This window comes from Buteo buteo, chromosome Z (genome assembly GCF_964188355.1).
Source record: "Buteo buteo chromosome Z, bButBut1.hap1.1, whole genome shotgun sequence".
NCBI lineage: Eukaryota > Metazoa > Chordata > Aves > Accipitriformes > Accipitridae > Buteo > Buteo buteo.
The window spans coordinates 4766445-4789729 of NC_134204.1; the positions used below are offsets into that span (position 1 = coordinate 4766445).

At 50.2% G+C, this 23285-nt stretch overlaps 1 protein-coding gene across 2 annotated transcripts; it reads left to right on the forward strand.

Annotated features, from left to right (window-relative positions):
• The first annotated feature begins 1192 nt into the window (after positions 1–1192).
• On the forward strand, positions 1193–22568 carry PSTPIP2 (proline-serine-threonine phosphatase interacting protein 2). 2 transcript variants are annotated; one of them, XM_075020617.1, is made up of 15 exons: positions 1193–1292; positions 8686–8786; positions 10992–11069; positions 12010–12044; positions 13634–13740; positions 15396–15458; positions 15912–16010; positions 16205–16250; positions 16602–16681; positions 18255–18353; positions 18884–18980; positions 19262–19343; positions 20386–20420; positions 20953–21010; positions 21208–22568. In XM_075020617.1, the coding sequence occupies exons 1-14, from the start codon at positions 1260–1262 to the stop codon at positions 21000–21002; spliced, it is 1005 nt and encodes a 334-aa protein (XP_074876718.1). In that variant the 5' UTR covers positions 1193–1259; the 3' UTR covers positions 21003–21010; positions 21208–22568. The 2 variants fall into 2 exon arrangements, with proteins under 2 accessions (XP_074876718.1, XP_074876719.1); XM_075020618.1 differs by lacking the exon at positions 21208–22568 and having other exon boundaries at positions 20953–21014.
• The last annotated feature ends 717 nt before the right edge of the window (positions 22569–23285 follow it).

The following is a 23285-nucleotide window of genomic DNA, read 5'->3' on the forward strand; positions in this document are numbered from 1 at the left end:
GAAAGCTGAGAAATACTGAGTGGGTCGTGGCGGTGTGGATTTGTGGTGAGGGTTTGTGCCCTCTTCTCTTGAAGAGCTGATTCAGAAAATCACAGAAAGATCCCAGAAACACCCCTTTTCAGCACGGTGTTCTGTGACAGGTAACTCAGCGCTGCGGTAACACCCGCGCTCTCTGCGGGTGATGCCAAAGCTGATGTGCTGATGATGACTGTTAACGGGGGCACGCTGCCCTGAGCTGCTGTGCCTGGATCCACGCTGCTCTGTCCTGCGGGCTTTGGGTCTCAACACCACTCGGGCTTATCTGCTTGTCCTAAGGTGTGCCCTTCCAGTACAGTCAGATCAGATGAGGAAAACTTGGAAATTTATTCCAGAATTCACACTTTGGAGTTTTTTGTGCGCTTGCAGCTGGGCGGATTGTACCTCAGCTCATTAGATGTTCAGATGAGGTTGGTAAAACCTCTTCAAAGCTTTGACTGAAACCTTTCAGACCTGAAACGCGGATGTGACAGTATCTCTGCTGCCGGGGCAGCCACGAACACTGAAAGAAAAATCTGTGCAAACCTGGTTTCTTCAGTATAAAACCTCAGAAATGTTTTCTGAGGGGCAGTGCCCTCAGGTTGCTTAATTAATTAAATGGAAAATGCCTTTTTTTTACCTCCCTGGACTGTTTTAGCTGTCCTTGTGTTAGAGCAGAGGCAGCGGGGTGAGGGCAGCAGGTATGATTCAGGCTTTCCGCCACACAGTGCCCGCTCTCATCTGCTTTCCTCCTTTTTTAAGAACCGCTCAGAGGTCGCTCACCCACCGCCTCGTCTTGGGCAGCGGCCCCTAATTAAGGACAAGAACAGCACAGGTATGGTAAAACCTTCCCAAAATGCTCCACCAACCTCTGGCTGAACCAGCTGGGGAAAACTACGATGCTCACCCTCCGCTCCGCATTCCTTTCGTGAAACCGTGCGGGTCAGTGGGATTTGACCCGTCACTAGTGGGTTTTTCCCTGTGGTGCCTCGCGTCCCCAAGATGAGATCCCCTCTGCAGCAGCCCACCCTGCTCCCTCCCAAAAAAAGCCCTGGAGACCCCAGGAGGGCGCAGCCAAGCTCCACCAAGCGAGCGGGGTGGACGTAACGGGGTGTTTTCGGTGGGGAGGATGGGACGGGACGTGGGGTGGGGACACCGCACCCCGTGGGGTGGGGCCAGGCGGGGCCGGGAGCGGCGGCGAAGTTCGGCCGTGGAGTTTGGCCGTGGAGCTCGGCGGCGGCAACATGCGGGAGACGAAGTTCAGGGATCACTTTTGGGTGAGCGGGGGCACGGTGAACTGGGGAGGGGGGGAAAAGCAGGGACAGGAGCCAGATGGAGCCGGGGGGCTCACAGCTGGGGTGGGGGGGTCACCACTCTTTGGTCAAAATTGGCTCCAAAGCCGTCTTCGTGGTCCTGGGGTGCTTTTGCTGAAGGTTCTGAGCATCCCACCGGCAAGCCGTGTCCGTCCACGCGTGTCCCGAGAGCTGTGGCTTTGCAATGTGTCCCCGTGCTGCCGCTGCCGTGCTGGAGGAAATCGGTGCCGGGCTGAGGGCTTGATTATATTTTATTATGTTATAATTGGCCACCGGTGAACTACTCTGAGACACCCTGGGCAAAAAGGATCGTTTGATGGGGAGCTAATCCCAGACTAGGAGCGAGTCCCTCGGCGTGCTGCTGCTAGCTGCCGAGCTGCGGAGGAAAAGCCGTGTTTCGGGGAAAACCGCAATTTATTGTTTTGAGTCCGAACTGTGCTTTTGGGAATGGAGAAGTGCTGAAGAGCCGCTTATCTGCTGCAGAGCACGGGCACTGCGGCTGCCCAGTTCCTCTTGGCGTTCCAGGTAACGGCAACCAGGACATAAATGACAAGTTTGGTTTTCAGGGCTGAAAATCCCCGTCTGTGAACGGCACTCAGGTTTTCCCGGGTGATTCCTGGGAAGCAGCTTCCATTTTGCAGGATAGGGGAAAGGTGCATGGGCCGTGGGAGGAGCGGGCGCCGGGTTTGGGGCTCCCGTGTGTTGTGGAATGAGAAGGGTAAGTGCAGAGCACCCGGCTCGCCCAGCATCATTAGCGTATTATCTGGCACAGCACCGTCAAATATGTAAATCCCACATAGGTGTCGAACCTGGCTTGGAAAATGAAGTCAGCTTTGCATCTGGCAGCTGTTTCTCAGCTATTTGTCGCCCGAGAAATTTCCCCCGTGCTTCCTTTGCTTTGCAAATGTGCCGCAGGGGAGGGATGGGAGGGTGACGGCGGTGGTGGCAGCATCCCCCAGGCTGGGGGGGGGAATAACGTGATACCGGGAGAGCTGAGTAGATAAGGTTTGTCATGCTTCAGTTGTGCGTTGGGTTGAAAAATTGGTCCTCGCTGCCGGGCTGGCTTCGGCTAGCGCTGCCCGGTTTGTTCCTCTCCTTCATTTTTGAAGGAGGATCCTGGAGGAGGGGGCTCGGTGGGAGAAAATATAGGGGCAGGAGCTGCCCGAAGGCAAGGAGGAGCTGGGACATTGCATAAGGCACTCATGCCTTTTATTAGAAACACGTCTATTTACTGAATAATCCTCTTTCTGAGTCCGAAACTACTGCAGTTGCAAAGGATTTTGCTTGGCTTTTTCCTTTCCGAAGGCTGTGCGCTTCTGTTCCCCCCCCGACCGACGTGCCTGGGGCAGTTCAGCCGGGGCGGAGGTTGGATGGGAGCGTGATGGATGTGACTCAGTGGAGAGATCGAGGCCGTGCTGTGGTTGTTTGGTAGATGGAAAAGGCAAGTACAGCCCCGAGCCGTCTCCATGCCACCTACGAGTGACTGTGTATCAGCTGCGAGGGCTGGGGAGGGAGGGGGAGAAGGAGAGATGGGCAGAAAAACACAAATTTTGACGAAGCGCGGAGGGCTGAAATTTTGACGAAGCGCGGAGGGCTGCTCGTCCGGCTGTGGTTCGCTGTTAAGTGCTGTGAGAGAGCGCCAACTTCCTCCTGCAATTTTTCCTCTTAAATTATTTTGCTTGAGTCAAAAAGCGAAGGAGAGCTCTGCCAAAGCAAGTGATTTTGCAGTGGTCACGACAGCCTGATAGGAAAGGGGAGATTTCTATCCCATCCAGGGGAGGGATGCTCCGATTGATGGGACGAAGACTAAAAAATAACCAAACCTCCGAAAAGCTGAGCTGGTTTTGGTCGTTGTGAACGGCGACTGCCAAATTTTTTGTGGGGCTAAGCTGCAGCCCCCGCCTTGCTCTGCCGGAGCGGCGGGGCTGTGCCTCAAGCCTCACCTGGGGACTGATTTAGCTTTAAACCCTGGTAATTCTGTTTTTTTCGGTGGGGTGCATGTGTCTGTCTTTTCTTGCGTTGGAACCCGGTCCCTGCCGAAGTTCATGGCGTGATGCTTGCGACGCACTCCGTCGAGAAAGCACGCCGCGACCTTGCTCTCGGCGCTGGAGTTTGCTCATGCTCTTAGGTCTTAGAACGAGATGATAAATTTCCTTAAATAAAGGGGTTTGCTCTTCTGCATCCTACCACAGCTCCTGCTCACGCAGAAGCCAAAATCCGGAGATGCCTGAAGCTGCACGTGCGTTGCCCCCGATGCTCATGTGACGTTCCCTCCTGCAGGCTGCAGCAGCCTGCAAAAGAGCTGTGCAAAACTTAAAATACACCAAAGATCATGGTTGTTTCCTCTTGCCCTGCCTGGAGCGATTGCCCTGAGTTGAGCAAGTGTGGGGTTTTCATTTTTTGCAACCTGCTGTTCTTCTTTCACTATATGAGGTCTCTTCTTTCACTTTAATCGTTTTCTTGGTACGCGCATGGTTCTCCCCAAGCCTGTTCTTGCAGAGTATTTCGGATAACCCAACAGCAAAGATTTGGGTCTCATCAGAGCGCTTTGGTCCCGTAAAACTATGTGGGAAAAAATAGAAGTGATGATAATGCTACGCTTTAAGTCTGATCTATTGGCTAACAGCTTGCAACTCAGAGAGTGGATTTTTGGTCATTTTGCTCGTAATGAGACAAAACCAATGCTCTGCTCTCTGCAGTGTATCGCGGGGTGCATTAAAAAGAAGCATTTGGCAAAATATTAAAAAAATAAGCAAATAATGCTGAAGACTGAGACCTGCTGACTCTCACTGAGGTTGCTCTGGTTAAGCAATTTTTGTAAAACAGACTTAGGTATTCTAAATCTTTTAGGCCCTCTCAAATACTTCGTTGTCACGCCGAGCAAAACTGATGCTGCTAAAACAATCCACGGCTCCGGTGAGTCATCTGCAGCAAAAGCTGCACTGGCATATTTAATTTTCTAACAAAGCATGTGGCAAAGTATCTGAAAACACCGATTTACCCCCCCAGCGCATAGGAAAGAGCTATTGCGTCTCTTTTTGCAATGGCACAAACAAAGCGTGGGGGGAAAAAAATGCTTTGCCCCTGGCTGCAGAGCAAAGGAACCGTCGATTCCTCCCCGCTGGCCCCTCTACCGAGGGTTACGGGTGATATTTTGTCAGTGCTGCGACTGGCTGTATTTCTTCTTCATTGCCATGATATTTTTTTTTTTCTAGCCTCGTGTGGCTGGCCGGGGATAAACTCCTTTTTTTTCCTGCGTCCCCGCTGTCAGGCAATGGGGCAGTTTGCTGCCAGCCCTGGGCTCCTGGGTTCGTTCCCCGGCTGCTGACTCACGATGTGATGCTGGCTGGGCCATTTCACTTCCCCTTAGCCCTCCTTGCTCTTCTCTAAACGGGGACTCTTCTCTAAACTGGGTCGGCGGAGTTCATCGGCAGCGTTATGAAATCCTGGGGTCGTCGTTCGAAAGGAACGAGGTGGGGTTTGGGGGAAGAAGGGATTGCATCGAGGCGGGACAGTCCGTTGCTTTCTGCGTCTCTGGGGCGAGCAGGGTAGGCGCGTTGGCGTAGGGGAAGGAAGCTTCAAATGGCAAGATATTAATCGAAAAGCTGCTTTTCACAGGCTGCCGTTCTCAGGTGGGTGAGGTGAACTTGCAGCGAGTCCTTTTCCTCCCTGCGGTGAGTTTTGTCTGTCCTGTTGTACCCACCTGGTTATGGGACGGGGAGGAGCGGCAGCCCCTTGCAGCATCTCCTGCTCTCCTCACCCTGCTCCCTGCAGGCACCAGCGCAAACGTTTTTCTTGGTCTCGGCAATCTCTGCAGGACCCTGAGTGATTCTGAGGCTGTACTGACTGCGAGCAAGAATACCACAGCTACTTATTACTGCATGGTGTTTCTCACTACAAAAATAGTCATCCAGCTTCTGCTGTGTTTCCGTAAGCAGAGAAAGCTGCGGAGAGATGCTAAGAGCTCTGCATAAATAAAGATCTTTCAAGTGATGGTGCATGAGCAGTGCGGTGCCCTAAACCTTTCATTTTTGGGAAGGTTGGGACAGGTTGCCTGTGGGTAGGAAGGCTCTGCAGAGGGATCTGGACAGGCTGGATCGATGGGCTGAGGCCAATTGTATGAAATTCAACAAGGCCAAGTGCCGGGTCCTGCACTTGGGTCACAACAACCCCATGCAGCGCTACAGGCTTGGGGAAGAGTGGCTGGAAAGCTGCCTGGTGGAAAAGGACCTGGGGGTGCTGGTCAACAGCCGGCTGAAGATGAGCCAGCAGCGTGCCCAGGTGGCCAAGAAGGCCAACGGCATCCTGGCTTGTGTCAGAAATGGTGTGGCCAGCAGGACTAGGGAAGGGATTGTCCCCCTGTACTCGGCGCTGGTGAGGCTGCACCTCAAATTCTGTGTTTGGTTTTGGGCCCCTCACTACAAGACAGACCTTGAGGTGCTGGAGCGTGTCCAGAGAAGGGCAGCGAAGCTGGTGAAGGGTCTGGAGCACAAGTCCTGTGAGGAGCGGCTGAGGGAACTGGGGGTGTTTGAAAAATGTCTTCATTTGAAAAATGTCTTCACCAAAAGGGTTGTCAGGCATTGGACCAGGCTACCCAGGGAAGTGGTTGAGTCCCCATCCCTGGAGGTATTTAAAAGATGTGTAGATGTGGTGCTTAGGGACGTGGTTTAGTGGTGAACTTGGCAGTGCTAGGTTAACGGTTGGACTGCATGATCTTAAAGGTCTTTTCCAATCTAAACAAATCTATGATTTTCCCATGTCATGGGCTTTGTCAAGTGTGTCTTTGGAGGGGGTTTTCCATGTAGAGTGGGGTAGAAGATGGAAACGTCAACCTCAGCAGCTTGCCTTTTAGCCGTGACTCACGCAAGGTCACTTCAGATCCCCACCAGAGCATTTTAGCCTCTCTTTTGGCTAAAAGTGCAAACAAACCCCAAAATATCACAAGCAACACACAAATTCCTTCTCCTCATCGAGTCCATTGGGAGGATGGTGCAATCCCAGGCAGTAGATTGGGAAGGGGTGGGGAACGACGCACAAGTCCTGCTGAGCCCACGGGCTTGGGAAACATCAGCTGCTGCTTTGTCACCTTGAAGTCATCTGGTTGTAGTTTCCATGGGTTGTCCTCTAAATAGCACATGGGCTCAGAGCTCTGCCCACTGGGGAGGACCAGGACAGCCACACGCTGCAGGGTGGGAGGAGAGATGCTCGTCCTCCTGCATCCTTCTGGTTGGGGAGGGCTTGGCGCAACTCCCCATCCTCCAGAGCTGTCTTTGGCTTAGTTTATTATGTCTTTACATCTCGTCCTCTGCGCCCAGGGCTCTGTGCTTGCCGTGTTGCCTTTCCTCTTTCATTGCTTCCTGCCTTTGGGACATCCCACGGGCACTCGTGCTGGTCCTTTTTATTCTTTCCGTGCCAACATCTGCCCAGAAGGGTGCTGCGAAGGCTTTTATTTCCTTTGAAACCGGGGATAGGAAGTCAAGTTAGGATGTTCTTGCGTTTTGCAACTGCCACGAAGACTGACTTCAGTGCAAGCGTGTTTCCTTTTTCGCAGACCCGATTAGCAAAGACGCGACACAAACTGAGAACTGGTTGTGGGTTTATCAGTAATAAGCCCGTTTTGGAGAAACGTTTGTCCTTTGTAAAGAAACAGAAGCTGTTTGGGTCTCTGCTTAGGTCCTGCTCCACAGTTCTCTCTTCCCGTGCGTGCCACGGATGGAACGAAGCTGATCTGGGATAACCAGGGATTTCCTGCAGGTCCCACCCCACCAGATCTCTGCTTTACTTCTTGCTTTCTGGCCACTGACAATCAAGTCCTTGACTCCTTAGGGGAAATCCACATAATTAAACCCTTCATTTATCACAAATAGCAGCCCTGTTCCTCCTCATTTCTTGCACCAGGTACGAACTCCCAAGAAATCCACCCTTCTGCTGCCCACACTTTCACGCCAGTTCTCGGCGTACTCTCACCCTGGCTTCCAACCATTTCATGAACCTCTCCGTTCCGCCGTTATTCCTCTTCGAGCTTCTTAATAACTCTTTGTGGCTTTTCCTTACTTTCCCTGAGTTTCGTAACTGCTCCTACCATTGCTTCCTTTCTGCAGCCTCTTTCCCTGTATTTTTTGCTCCCGTATGTGCTGTTCCGTACAACACCGACTTGTCCTCTTTGCCGAAGATGACAAGTAGCACCTTCTGCTCAGCTGCCTCCATCCGCTTCAGGCTTCTTCCAGAGAAGGAGAGCTCATGGTCAGAGCACCTCTTTGTATTATCGTAGCACGTAGCAGCCCTGCTCTTAAGTGGTCTCCAGGGTGGTAAATCTTCAACGGTCATAGGGCAAAACCCCATTTTTTGTCGTAAGGTGATTCCAGGCATGGGTATGAGGAAAGAATGGGGGAGAGTTAGTCAACCTTCATCCTAGCCCACCTACATCATTGCTGCATGTATCTTTCTTTTTTGTTGTTTTTTTTTTAATAAGCATCGGTACAATATATGTTTTTAAGAAGTAATTTGAAGGAAAGCACTGATCCTTCAGAATTCTATGGGAAATGCGAGTGGCACTGTTGGGCTGAGAGCCCTGGGTTGGAAGATGGGACTTGGCCCAATGGGTGGTGGAGGCAGGACCTCTCCATGGCTGTGATGTTTTGTGAAGAAGCTAGCCCTGTGTGATGTGTTGAAGGACATAGAGCAATGGTGGGGGACGACCTGGCACTTAGGGAAATGATCTTTACAGTGGTGTTTTGAATTGATGTGTGGGACAGTGTTGCTTTTTGCAAGGCCAAAGAGAAGGCTGTTGCAGCAGCAATCGTTGGGTGCCTCCATACCTTTCGGTGAGGGCAGCGAGAAAAGCCCACAGCTCAGCGATCCTGTGCAGAAAGGTCTGATAAATTCACCTCCAGCCCAGATGTAGGCTCCTACAACCAGACGTGAGGGTGATGCCCAGAATAGTGCAAGTCAACCCTAACCAAGATCCATCTCCATGTCTGCAGAAACTGAGAGGAACAGGAGTAAGACGGGCTATATCTAGAGACTTGGAGGGTTTATGGCGGTTTATTTCATTATGTTAGAGCTGACAGCTAAGCTCCTAGGAGGAGATGCCATGTGCTGTGGGGCCAGCTGTGCTTAGGTCAGGGGGGAGCAAATAGGATGTGGTAGGAGTGAGCTCTTCTGTTTTCTGAAATTTATGGAAGTGCCTTGTCCCAGATTGTCACCGTTGTTCTCATTCTGGAGCCTCTCCCACTCCTAAAAGAAAAAAAAAATCTTGTTTCATAAAGAGGGACTTGCCCATTTGCTCCCAGCCGAGGCATTGCTTGTGCAAATGACTGCACTGATGAGGATATGACTGCTGTTCTTCTGTTTTCAGAGTACAGATCTGACGAGCACAGTTGGCTACGACAGCATCATTCAACATCTGAATGACGGCAGGAAGAACTGCAAGGAGTTTGAAGACTTTCTGAAGGAAAGGTAAGGAGCTGCCTCTGAAAATGGGTTGGGTTGAACCTGGGAAGTGAGGCGGTGGCACTGTTTCTGCTCCTTGTATTCCCAGTTTGGTTTGTGTCACGTTTAGCTGTCCACTATGTTAAAACACCTTTGATTTTTGACTGATGAGGAACTTGTTTTCTTACACCTTCCTTTCCTTGCACAGCTGGTGCTGTGGTATGAAGTCCATGCCCAGGAATCCTCAGCTGCGAGACAGTGATGGTGCCCAGAGCTTGATGCTCACATTTTGAACTGTCTGGTAAAAAAGAGGAATCAGGAGCAGTTTAATAATTCAGTTTTACATGTTGCCAGACATCTGTACTGATGTGTTTGCAGCTGTTGGTGGCCTGCCCAGGCCACACACTCTCCCATGAAGTTCAGCTTGCAGAAGATCAGGTGAAGACCTTGGCATAGGAGAGGCACAGCTTTGTACTGAATTTATCTTTATACATTATAAACAGCCCACAGATTTTATGTTAAAAAGAAGTAGTCGCATTAGCGCATTTTTTAATCGGAGGATATGACCTAAGTATAGGTTCTGTAGCTAAAAAGGCACAACTGAGGTGGTCTGGCCATGTATTTTGACTTTACGGTTCACTTGGTTATCAATGGCTAAATATAAATAGTGCTGCAGAACAACCCTGAATTAATGTCATTTTGGTATTGAGAACTGGAGAAAACAAACCTCTGAATACAAGACTTGGTACAAAACAGCCTAGAACAAATGTAATGGGGAGGAAGAAGGGGGAGAACCTGCAGTTAGAAGTGTGTAATACACCTATATGTGTCTAGGCTGTAATCCCATGTTCCAGGAAAATTTGGGCTTTCCAGCTGCCCGAGGAACCATCCACTGAACCCTGAGAACCGTGTCCCACTTGTCCGTGACAACGGGGAGAGTACAAAAAGCCTCCTCCACACCCTGTGCCCTGTTCCTCTTTGCTGTTGAAGGAGGTGTAGGTTCCCACCGATGTGTCTAGCCAGGAGGAGATTAGAGCCCGGACCTGGACTTGCTACTGGTACCCCTCTCCGAACATGGCCCGGTTCTCCATGTACAGCACAGCCGTTACGTGGTCCCAGCTACGGAGAACATGCCTGTTGGATTTGATGCTTTGTCTCAGAAGGAAGTTCATGGGAATATTGTTAGACAGAGGAAAAAAATTAATTTATAATCTTTATTTCTTCCATTTCCCTACAAGCTTTTCAAGTTTTTAAAGAGTTAAGTTGAGTGAACCCAACTGCCAAACTCTAGAAATCAACAACATCGGCATCTGCATCTGTGTTAGAGATACAGGCATTTTAGGAAGCTATTTATTTCACCCAGTAGACCTTCTAATCCAAGCCTCTAGCAGTACTAGCTTCTCTCCACTGACTGCAGACAGCTGGGGCGGCTTGCCCAGATGGAGATACCCTACATTTGACCAAGCAAGTCCAGCCCTGGTTGTCTGTACAGAGTTCAAAGCAACTGCAGAGCGCTGGTTGTTCTTAGACTGCAACACATAAGCTTTCTTTCCCCTCTCCCTCGTTCTTCCAAGAGGGAAGGACAATACGATCTCTCAAAGGTGTTATTTATGTTACCTTACAAGATGTCGCCTCTTCTTCAGGTGTTTTCCCTAAGGACCAGAGGTGGGCAGGAAAGAGTACCTATTGCCCCATTTTAATAAGTCCTGAAAAGCTGAAATAGCCCAGCTGAGCTTTCGGGTGCGTGTACGGTGGCTGAGTGGTCTTTGAGGTGCCAACTCCCTTCTGTCACATTTGGTTTAAATCAGCCAAATCACCTTCAAAAGTACTTTGTGTGGATGGACTGAAAACGTGTGATCGCACAAGCCTTGTTCCCATCGGAAACTGAGTTAAAAACTACTCGGGTGACTCCCCTGGCTGCATTTAACCACCAGCTGCACTGGTTGCTTAGTCCTTCATCTCCTGCAGAGGTGGTCCTTGCACCCGTTGGCCATGGGGACATGGGGAGAGCAACGCATAGGGACCCCAGACACAACAAAAAAAAAAGCGTTTTCACTAGAAAGGCTGTTGGGTAACTGCAAACAACAGTCTGCCTTCAGCCAACCGTCCACAGTTGGTTTACAGCAGGTCAGAAGGTAGGGAGGGTGTTACGAGTGGGGTTTGGCCTCTGCTGCAAACACGTATCAGTTTCTGAAATAAGAACTTCCTCTCATTTCTCTCTTTCCTCAACAGGGCAATTATAGAAGAAAAATATGGCAAAGAGCTCATTAATTTGTCGAAGAAGAAGCCCTGCGGGCAGACAGAACTGAAGTAAGTTCCCAGTCCTGCGTGTGTTTTGCTTTTATGGCTGTCCTTACTTGGAGCAATGAGGGAGGAGGAGAAGGAAGGAGGCTGTGAGAGATAGAACAGTGTCGAGCTGTGATTGGGATGCTGCCAGAAGTTGATCTGAAATTGGTCTTGTGAATGAACGGTGCATAGTTGGGTTGGCCTTCACCAAAAAATGAGTTGGACTCCACCAAGTTCCCACCAGCTGTAGACTAACCAAAGCATCACAGACGCTCAGGCGAGATGTGGGCTGGTGGTTCAGCAGAGGGTCGAGGATCATGAGACCTTGTTTTTCTGGCCAGAGGGAAGTACAGGTACTTCCTTGACTCAAACCAAACAAATCTTGAAAGCCCAGCATGTTACCACCCTGCAGCGTTGCTGTGGCTGCTGCGGTTGGCGCTGTGAGTGGGTCTCCATTTCCTCAGTAACCCTTGGCACCATCTGCTTCCTTCTTTGTTTCTGTATTTTATACATGCCCGATCCGACATTCTCTGATCATTTATTTACAGTTTTATACCAAGGTGTCACACAAAACGTTTCTGAAATCTTTATTGTACAATGTTAATAGGGAGAAAAGTTCCCAACGTTTCCAGCCGCTGGCCAACGCACCATGTAGAAGGTGTTCGTATGTCTGAAATGATGCTTTTAGGAGGTTGCATGAAATATTTGTTATGAAACTCAGAATTTTTAATAGCGTCCAATGTTCAGGAAGATGTAAAGTAAATCTCAGACCAAGCGAGCTGTGTTATACTTGCTGAGAGGTAAAAAGCTGGAGGTGTAAAGAGGGTAAATAAACCTGCTTCGAGCTATATTTGGCTGGCATTAAGTGAGGGACTTGCTACCTGGTTTGGGAAGGGTGCTCTGCTGATGCCTGTGCCTGGCGGTGCTTTCCCACTCTTTTTAAAGCTCTGCCTGTGTTTTTCAGCACTCTGAAGAGATCCCTGGATGTTTTCAAGCAACGTAAGTAATTCTTCGATTTTTGTCAGGACGCTTGGCAATACCAAAGCCTGCAGGCAACTGCTTGGGAAGAAAATAGCAGAGGAACCTCTCTCTAAACCTGTGCGATGCTGCGGTCAGGCATAGGCTGCCCTCCTGGCCCAGCTCATCCCAGCAGGGTTTGGGACCAAGTGCTCCAGGGCACGGGTGGGAGAGTGGACCCACAGGGTGTCCTTTTGGGGATCTCTTGGGCTTTCGGGGCGGGCTGCAGCTCAGAGGTCGTGCTCATGTTGTACATCAGAAGCTATGCATGGGAAGCTCATCTGGAGTTTGTTGGACTTGCTTGCCTTGCCCTTTTCAGACACATACACAGTAATTCGCACCCCGAATACCGTGTTCAGTTTTGGGCCCCTCACTACAAGAAAGACCTTGAGGTGCTGGAGCGTGTCCAGAGAAGGGCAGCGAAGCTGGTGAAGGGTCTGGAGGGCATTTCTTAGGAGGAGCGGCTGAGGGAACTGGGGTTGTTTGGTCTGGAGAAAAGGAAGCTGAGGGGAGACCTTATCGCTCTCTACAACTGCCCGAAAGGAGGTTGGGGTCTCCCAAATAACAAGCAATTGGCCAATAGTAAATGGCCTCAAGTTGCACCAGGGGAGGTTTAGATGGGATATTAGGAAAGATTTCTTCACCGAAAGGGTTGTCAAGCATTGGACCAGGCTGCTTGGGGAAGTTGTTCAGTCACCATCCCTGGAGGTATCTAAAAGACGTGTAGATGTGGTGCTTAGGGACGTGGTTTAGTGGTGGACTTGGCAGTGCTAGGTTAACGGTTGGACTGGATGACCTTACAGGTCTTTTCCAACCTAAACCATTCTATGATTCTGATTGGAGCATCTAAAAGACGACGCTTTGGCCACCTTACGTTGTCCCTTCATTGCCATATGTCACAGCCCGCTGGGGTACAGGCAGCCAGCACCCATACCTGGAGGTCTAACACTGCTACCCTGTGCTGAGTCCACCCTCTGCCCCAAGCCACGTTCGTCTGCTGTCCCGTCCCTTGGCGGACCTCCCTAACGAGGTTCTGCCCTCGCAGCACCTGACTATTAATAGCTGTGGGTTTGAAACAGCTCCGGGGGTTGAATTGTGAGCTACAGTTTGGCTTAACTCCCTAGATGAGCTTGCTGGTGTGGTGGTTCGTGGTGTGGCCGCTCACCTTCAGCAAGATGAGCCTGAGGTTTTTTTAGCGCTAATTTTTCTGTGCCCCAAGTTGGTTGCGTGCTAGTCCGGGGCGATGCTTCCTTCAGATAGCTCCTTCAGGCTGCGATGTGTTGAAATGTGCCTGAATTCATCTGGATGAGGGGGAGATGTGACTGTGCTTGTTTGAACAACCTCTCTTGACAGGAGTTTTCTTAAACTGAAGGGCAGGCCCCAGCAGGACTGATCCTTACATAGGCAAGCGCTGCTTGGAGGGTCCTTCAAAAGTGCCGCTGCTGTTATATGTTTCTGCAAGGGGATGTATGATCTGGGGTCTGTTTGATGTCAGCTACAACAGTTGACTTGAGCAACAGAGTCTTTTTAGCAATATATATATATATATATTTAAATTTTTTTCTTTGCAGAAATAGACAATGTGGGACAAGGTCACATCCAGCTGGCGCAAATCCTTCGGGAGGAAGCAAAGAAAATGGAGGACTTCAGGGAAAAGCAAAAACTGCATCGGAAAAAGGTCAGGCGCTGCAGGAGCATGCTCCTTCACGGCAGGGTGTCAATCCTGCCCTGGCGATGGGCTGCTCCGGGCGGTGTGTCCCACCATGCCCCTCTGTGCCCCTAGTGCCTGCTGCTGCCAGGAAATCCTGAGCTCCTTCCTACGTGTCGCAACCGTGTCGGTGAACCCTGCGGCAACATCTGACTTCCTTCTTCTCGCTGCCACGTCTTCTCCTTTGGGTGCCTTTTGGGGTCAGCGATAGGAGGGGCTCAGCTCCAGGGATTCCAGCCTCAGCTGGGAATGTTTTTAGAGCATATATATAGAGAATCATAGAATAGTTTAGGTTGGAAAAGACCTTTAAGATGATCCAGTCCAACCGTTAACCTAGCACTGCCAAGTTCACCACTAAACCACGTCCCTAAGCACCACATCTACACGTCTTTTAAATACCTCCAGGGATGGGGACTCAGCCACTTCCCTGGGCAGCCTGCTCCAAGTGAAGAAATTTTTTCTAATATCCAGTCTAAACCTCCCCTGACACAACTTGAGGCCATTTCCTCTCATCCTATCGCTTGTTACCTGACAGAAGAGACCAGCACCCACCTCACTCCAACCTCCTTTCAGGGAGTTGTAGAGGGCAATGAGGTCTCCCCTCAGCCTCCTTTTCTCCAGACCAAACAACCCCAGTTCCCTCAGCCGCTCCTCACAAGACTTGTGCTCCAGACCCTTCACCAGCTTCGCTGCCCTTCTCTGGACACGCGCCAGCACCTCAAGGTCTGTCTTGTACTGAGGGACCCAAAACCGAACACAGGATTCGAAGTGCAGCCTCACCAGCGCCGAGTACAGGGGGACGATCCCTTCCCTGCTCCTGCTGGCCACACCGTTTCTGACACAAGCCAGGATGCCGTTGGCCTTCTTGGCCACCTGGGCACGCTGCTGGCTCATACTCAGCCGGCTGTCGACCAACACCCCCAGGTGCTTTTTCACCAGGCAGCTTTCCAGCCACTCTTCCCCAAGCCTGTAGCGCTGCATGGGGTTGTTGTGACCCAAGTGCAGGACCTGGCACTGAGCCTTGTTGAATTGCATACAATTGGCCTCAGCCCATCGATCCAGCCTGTCCAGATCCCTCTGTAGAGCCTTCCTACCCTCCAGAAGATCCACGCTCTCACCCAACCTGGTGTTGTCTGCAAACTTACTGAGGGTACCCTCAATCCCCTCATCCAGAGCATTGATAAAGATATTAAACAGAACCAGCCCCAATATAGTGCTGTATGATCTCCATATGGTCTGCTAAATTTGGTAAGCCTTTTAACCTCTTTTGGCTTGAGATTCCTTTGTCTGGAAAATGAGGGAAAACTGCTAGAACCAGGGGCTGGTTTGAACCTAGCAGAGGGCAGTGGGCTTCTCAATTTTGCCAGACCCTATGGAGATGATAGAGTAGTATGTATTGCTAGGATTTCAATTGTAGAGCTCCTTTGCATACACAAGTGAAGGCTTAGATAGAAGCATAGAAAGATGAATGTCTCGGATGGGTTTTGTGAACAAGCTTTGGGTAGAAGAAGGTCCTTAAACCCATCTCAATCTGGTCCGTGCCTCTTCCTTTCCTAAACCATGTAGTTCATCCTGGAGTGTCGATGGCCAGTGACGTGCTGACTCTGGGTCTGTTGTTTTCACAGATAGAGCTGATAATGGAGGCGATTCACAAAAATAGGAATTTGCAGTACAAGAAGACCATGGAGGTAAAGCAAAAGTGCTGCTGTTTCTTGCCGTATGGGTTAACACTGCTAACGTGCACACACGTGGCCCTGGGGCGGACATAAGCGCGAAGGTCTTCCTCCTCTGCTGCAAGTCCCTACACTGTGTCTGCGTGAGTGGCGTGCAGGGTGTGCTCAGCAAAACTGAAGGGATGTGGCTGACGGTAGCCTTGCAGGGTTGGATATGAGTGATTTAGACGTCATGGACTCGATTGCCATGAGCTTTTCATCTTGAATGAAGAGGAGTTTGACTTGTGAGGTCGGTTTTGCCCAAGCAGTTGGGTACCCAGGACCTTGCGTGCTGTCGCCTGCTCCGCAACCTGCATCTCTGCCTCTTCGCTCGTAGTCTGTGCTTTCCCCCAAAGCCTCCCGCGTGAGCTGTATTTTGCATCTCGTTGCTCGCTGACATGCTCCTGCCCCGTTGGGTGGCTCTCCTAGGCCAAGCGGCTCTACGAGCAGCGCTGCAGGGATAAGGACGAGGCGGAACAGGCTGTGCATCGCAACGCAAACCTGGTGACACAGAAGCAGCAGGAGAAGGTACGGAGAGAGGGGTGGCCGTGGGGCAGGGGGAGAAAGGGGTGTCTCTTCTCGCAGTTTTCCTGCCCCATGCCTCTTTTCCCAGCTTTGGGGTGAGACGGGAGGGCTGGTGATGTTCCCTGGTTGGGTTGCAGTGCCGTCGTCGATGTGCCAGGGCTCTCCTCTACCGTTCTTCTCTCTCCCATTTTTGGCAGCTGTTCCTGAAGCTGGCTCAGACAAAATCGGCTCTGGAGGACTCTGGTGAGTGTGGAAATGGCGGCGTTTGGAGGGCGAGGGGAGCGTTTCGTGGGGCATGGCTCTCAGGTGAGCTCCAGCTCTTGGGTCAGGCACAGGTCCTCAAAAACACGTGCCCAAGATACCGGAGGTGGGCTCCTGCCCTGGAGAAGCCCGGATGGCCCCACCAAGGCTGCTCCCATGGCACAACCCTTCGCCTCGCTGCCCAAATCTGCGTCCCCTTGCCGTGCCCACCCATAGCCAAGCTCAAGCATTACTGCTCCTTTCTCCCAGCCATTTCAGGCTTCACATATTACCTTCTAGTGAAGGGTTTTTTTAATTAATGTTAATCAGATGACAGTGTGATTTCTCTCGCAGACAGGAGTTACCAGCAGAGCGTTACCACACTGGAGAAGATCCGGGAAGAATGGCAGAAAGAACACATCAAAGCTTGCGAGGTAAATGCCCTAAAACGCCTTCATGTGGCAGTGTGGTCCTCTGGATGTCCGTCCCCTTGCTGTGGGGATCAGGGACGGTGCAGATTTGCCTTCTCTGTATTCCTCTGGCAGGTGTCGCAGCCAACCCTGCGTGTGTCTCACACTTGGCTTCTGGATTCAATGTCCCACTACTTCGAGGTTTCTACTCTTCTGTTATTTTTATTTTTTTTCTTCCACCGCCTTTTAAAATTGACAGAGTCAGTGCATTAAGTAGTGACATTTTTGCCCATTACCTTCCTGCACGTTTGGTGTGGCCGTCGTCTTGAACAGTCACGGTCATGGTCACCTCTGCACGCCCGGCGACTCAAGGCCAATATGTGCTATAGCTGCAACGCCACCCAGCAGACTCTGAAACTCTGAAAGGCTTTAAATGACTTTGCAGCAGAGGCTGGTGGCAGGCTGGGGACACAGGCTGGGTGAAGCAATCTCCATGCACCAGGAGCCCTTCACCTTGTATCTCATGGACCGCGTGGTAGTGAGGGAACCCCTCCGGGTGGTTAGATCAGCCTAAAGCAGACTGTCTTATAGCAAAATGGTCTAGCAAGGATTTCTAGCACCTGCTGGGGAAGTCCAGAGCTGGTGGCGAGAGGACAGTGCAGCTGCTTTGCTGCTGGGCTGTGATCTGTGACCGAGGGATGGACAGGGACTACAGAGATGCAGGTTTTATCCCAGGTCTGCTGCAAGCTTGCAAAAGGTCTTCCCATCCCCAGCCGTGCCAATCCCTTCCCAAGCTATCTCTCCTCAGGGCTCTATTTTACTTTTTTTCCTTTTAAAATGGAATTTGCTGTCTGTTTTGCGTGGCGTGCGTTGGTGTCTCAGTGGTGGTGTGCTTTTGGGGTCTGGGGTCTCCAAAAACCTCTCTGATGGTGGGGTGTGGGAAGCAGTAGTTTCACTTCCGCAGATGGATCATTTGGAGGTTTTCCCCTTGGTGTGTTGCAAAGGTCATAACTGATAACTAGTGTATACTTACACTTGGGATGAAAGGTTATCTTTCATGGAAATGTGTAAAGGCACGTGAAATTGAGGTACACCAGACAGCAAATTTCAAATGACTTGGGTTTAAACTTGCTTGGAAAAGGGCTGGGCAGGAAAGAGGGAGAAGACCAACCAGTCAATGCACCTCTTCTTTCATACATCCCCAGTGCTTTTTTATTGCTCTATACCTGTGGGAGGGAAGTGAGCTGGGACCGTAGGACCGTGGGGTACCTAGGGAACATGCACTGCCTTTAGGAAGCTGGCTTGGTCTCCTCAGAAGTAGCGGTGTGCCGAGCGACCCCTTCCACATCAGTCCTGCAGACCTTCCAGAGCTTAACACTCATCTTTGAAATACCTGGTTGCATAGAGGGATGATTTCTCCTCTGGATGAGCTGGAGGACTCGTAGTTTCCACATTTCCTGCAGAAGACCAAAACCACCTGCTCCTCGCTGAGGATAGTCATCTTTGAGGTGGCGCTTGGGGGTGAGAAACGATCAGGATAAAAGAGATTTGCTCTCGTTTTAAAGATGTTAGGGCCGTTTTGTCTGTGTCGTTTCAGTTCTTTGAGACTCAGGAGTGCGAGCGGATCAACTACTTCCGCAACGCCCTCTGGCTTCACGTCAACCAGCTCTCCCAGGACTGCGTCCAGAATGATGAGGTACGTCACATGAAGGTTTCTCCATACCTTCATTCTTCTGTTTGGAAAGCAGAGCCCGATTTGCTTTCCTGTGCACTGAGCTGTGTTATGTCTGAGTTGGGCTGTGGCCTTTGATGGGCCACCAGACACCAGCATGAGCGTGCAGGCAGAAGGTTTTGGCCAGAGCTCTTGCAGATGAGGTTTCCTCTGTGATTCCCACATTTTTTGAGGGTGGTGAAACACTGGAAGAGGTTGCCCAGAAAGGTGGTAGATGCCCCATCCCTGGGAACATTCTAGGTCAGGTTGGACGGGGCTCTGAGCAACCTGATCTAGTGGAAGATGTCCCTGCTCGTGGGAGGAAGGTTGTACTAGATGACCTTTAAAAGTCCCTTCCAATCCAAACCATTCTGTGATTCGAAGATTCCCCTGACATTGAAGCTTGTGTCCTGGGTGAACATTGGACTTTCACCCCATGTGTGATAAACGATTGGAAAAAACCCTCTTGTTTTTTGACCTGATGTATAGAAATGCTTTTTCTTTCCCTTTGGCAGAAATATGAGGAAATCCGCAAGAGTTTAGAACTGTGCAGCATTGAGAAGGATATTGATTTTTTTGTAAATTTGCGCAAAACTGGAAGTTTGGCCCCAGGTAAGAGCTCAGTACAATCTCACAAAGTAGTGCTGACTTCCTTGTACTCCTCATAGAGCTGCTGCTCTGATCAGCATCATTTTGGATGCAAACCCATTGATTTTGCAACATTCTTCCTTTCATTAACTGGCATGCAGCACTAGTCTCTGCCACTTATCACCAGCCCCTGAAGATCAGGCATTTTCCCAGAGAGAGGAAAGACTTAGCAGCTGACTGTGGGTGTTGACAAGTAGTTTATGCTTATAAAAGGTCTGTACTTTACTACTGTTAACTTTTCCTAGCTCCTGTTGTTTATGAAAACTACTATAATACACAGAGAAATGCAACTCCTGTGAGAAGTCCAGTTCCTGTACCTATATCAAGGTAAGGCGTATAACTTGTACAATAGCAATTGCTATTGCAAATTATGCTCTCCTGCCAAAAAAAGCGTATTTTGTTACTTTCAGTCTATTGGAGGCTTGACCTGTGAGTATTAGAGGAAAATATTTCCCACGCTATGTAGTCCACCACTTTTCACAGCAGGAATTATGCCAGTGTGCTGCCTACTATAAGCTGTTCAAGGACCCCCTCAAGCCCAGTCAGAGGTTTTTGCTCCCCCTTTTGGGGTCATTTCTCCCTTCTCATGGCAGGGAATCTTATTGTGACAGTGCTTGAGGTGAGGGTTTGCTCATTTTTTCTTGTACCAAGCCTATTCCAGAAGTCCTTTGCATGGAGGTGAGGGGCTGTGGTGCTCAGACAGCAGAAAAGCAAGGCAGCCTGTGGAATAGTGATTTTCATGTCTTACTGTCTCTGGGAACTATCTGAACTCCCTTCTACAGCAGCCTTTGATACCAGGAGGGTTTTCCTGCATGATTCTCCACGTGGTCTGTCTATCTGAGGAGAGATGAATCAGTTAAAAGTGTGCGCGGGTAGAGGGAGGAACTGAATTGACTCCCCCGGGACAGAAGCTGGGCAGGGAGGACAGGGTGAAAGATGCTTCTGCCGGGGGGCAGATGAGGATTCAGGGCTATTAAAGACTATTGCTAAAGATGAGTGTGCCACTTTGGCTGTTACACTGGGAGAGGAGTCATGTGCAATTATGGCTTCCTGACGTCTCACTCTGGGCAAAAGGCATCTAAAAAGTCATGCCCTGAGGCTCACTTGTGAATGTTTCCCCAACTTAGTGCTTTTTGGTTACTTTTTCCTCTCACCCACTGTATCAGCTTCAATTCCTGTGTTTGCCAAGCTGGCTATCGGTGGTGAACCCACCATGAAATGCCTTGGTACCAGGTCTCCATAAAGCCCAGGCTGGCCAAACCTCTTGCCCTCCTGCCAGCTCTCGGTGGGCATCTTAGGAGCGTAGAGCCAGGGCAATGGGAGTCCCATGGCCATGCAGATCCTCAGCTCTGTGTTTTCTTCTGTGCAGGAGGGGACCTCTACCCACCCCGACCAGCGCTCCAGGTGAGTTACTTGCTTTATGGGGCTTCTGGCCCCAGAGAGGATCTCTCTGCTCTTGCTTTTCCCCGTCAGGTCATGAGCGTTAGCTCTCTGAAGGGATTGCTTTAGGTGAAGCTCCTGCTGTAATTCTGGTCCCCACTGAAAGATGCTGGGGAGGCGGGTGCTGACTTTGGAGGCAAGGTGTCACCCAGGAGAAGTTCTGATCAAATCCCTGCGTTGTAGGCATTCTTGAAGCTGAAGGATGTCTAAGCGTGGGATCCCACCAGTCTTTGCAGTTTGCCATTCTCTGCTTCAGCAGCATGAGCTATATCATTCCCAGTGCCTCTCCAGTGATGGGATACTGCAGCAGGGCTTGGTAAAATGAGGTCCTGCTTTGGTTCTTTGGCAAATCAAGTCATCTCTCTGAGTCTCATTCACCCTTGCCTCCCATCCCTTTAACATGGGTGGCCAGCGCGTGATGTTTCTGTCTTGTGTAAAGTCTTGTAATGAGCACTTCTCATGAGCAGACCTAATTTTTTTGTGCTCTGCGTTTCAGGTGAGCCTGATTACGCCACAGTTGACGGCTACAGCTTGATACATCACTAATAGCCACAGTAAGTACTCACACTTGATGAAGAAAGGATGTAATATGAGATGCAGCTACATTGAGGAGGGACAGTGGAGAAAGAAAGGCCACCGGTTAAGGGATGACATTTTGAGGTGACTGACTGGGAGTGATGATCATGTCAGCCCTCCCATCACTTGTCTGAGCTGGAGCTGTGGTTTAGACGCTGTTGATCCTGTTCTGTAGGTTCTCCAGGCAGAAGACACTGTTGGTCTGGCCAGCGTGGCAGCGGTGTCGTTTCCAGTTATTCCCAGCCACACAGAGCTGAAGCGCATCTCCATTTTAAGAAAGCATTTGAGGACTCTGATGACTATTTGTACATTCAGAAAGTGCCTATTAAAATCTGTGCCTTTGATCAGCAGACTCCTTGGATGGATATCCCATCTTCACACTTAGGGGAATATAAGCAATCGACCCAGACACAGGGATGATCTGTGTCAGAAGAAATTTTTGAAGTTCTTCTAAAGTGCAGCCATCTGGGAGAGGCTGGAGCCTGCCACTCTCCAGAGAACTAAGTCCCATGTGCCGCGGGAGCGGTGCGCGAGGCTTTGGGCACGCTGGCTTGCGTTCAGGGCACATGTATCCCACTCAGATCTCACGTTACACTTTTGCCTGTTTCTGAAGTCTTTCATTAATGGTAATTAAACTTAGGTTTTAATTTTGTCTCTCAGGGAGCTTACTTAGAGGAGCACCAACGGTTACACGATCTGTCTGGCTTAGCTGTAGATGTGCTCCAGGCTCAAGCGCCGATACTGGGAGCTGATTTGGATCTTGCCTGGTGCAGCAGCCCACAGCGCAGCTACCTCGTGAGAGGCTGTGCTGCCACAAACATGCTGGGACGTGCTGCACCCTACAGCGTTGTTGAGGATAGGAGGGAAGTCGGTCAGCTCTGCCAACCGCCTCTCCAATGAGGGGCTTTCAGTTTTTTAGGTTCATGGTATAGCTTGTCCCTGGTAGTCCCTGGAGAACCCCATCTGATTAACTTCTGGGAGTCCCAAAACTTTGGATTTGTTCTGACCATGCAACACTATAAACAAACTTAGTTACTAATGTTGGGCTGGAGCCATGCAACTGCTTTTCTGACCAGTCTCCTCAAAATTCATGCCCTTCTTGGTAGTGTATATATCATTATGGCTTTGATTCGGAAGCTCACGTCCTCAGGGCTGCTGGTCTCTCTGAAGTCCCTGCGTGCGGTGTTGCTTAACAGCTCCTCAGTGCCTTATGACACTGGACGCAGGGACACAGGACATGGGGACCAGGGCACAGTTTCGCTGTCTAAACCTGGTCCCAGTTGACTAACTTTGGAGTAACAGGAGTTGCTAGTTGTGTAATGTTCTTCAAGTTGAATCTGCATGACTTCAGTGTGTGCCTAAGCCCACCAGTTCCTGGGGCTTTTACTGATTTTCCTTGTGCGGAGAAGATCACAGTGAGCTTTAACATCTCTCCTGCTGCATTATAATGAACTGTGTAAAGTGCCTATGTCAAGGAATCAGTTGTCCTATTTTATTTCTGAAAGACCAAATGTACAAATATTCTTCTGAAGGAGCCTGCTGTAGTCTTAGTTCTTTAAATATGTATTTTAAAAATAAGTTTTGAGACTTGTGTGCTGGATATGCTTTTTTTAAACGTTGTCACATTCACTTTCTGTCGGGGCTGGGGCTGGTACACCTTCAAAGCACCCTGGGATGTTCGGGTGGTGTGAATTGCCTCTCCTGGAAGGAAGTATATAACAGCATATCCTTGCTCAGCCTTTATTTCAGTACTTGCTCAGTACCAAGACAGTTGTGGGTGAGAACACCCCGAGGAAGGCTGGCATGAGGACAAGTACTTGTGATTAGCCATGAACTACAGACCGTGTAGGGCTGTTACCCCTGGAAAAGTATCTACTCTACAATACATTATGTGGTTTCTTTATTGGGATTTTTCAGCTGACTGAGCACAATAGACGGGGTTAGGCTTTTCTGGATGCTGAAGTCCCCAGTGAGGCTGAAACTTGGCTTGCACATTCACTAGTTGCACAGAAGTAATCCCAAAATAGAGGTGCTGGTCCTGAATACACCAACTGTTTGAATAGACCTAAAGCCAAGCAAACCCTGGCCTGGAAGCGGAGTGTCCAGACATGGAGCTATTGGGAAGCAAGTCTGTGTGCCCATGAGCACTGAAATGGCTTTTTATCTTCAGCATCTTCCCCTGCCTGGTTGTCTTCCAAGCGGTGCAGAAGACTTTGCCCTTCTCCCAGGCCCCTGCGGAGGAGCCTGGCCTTC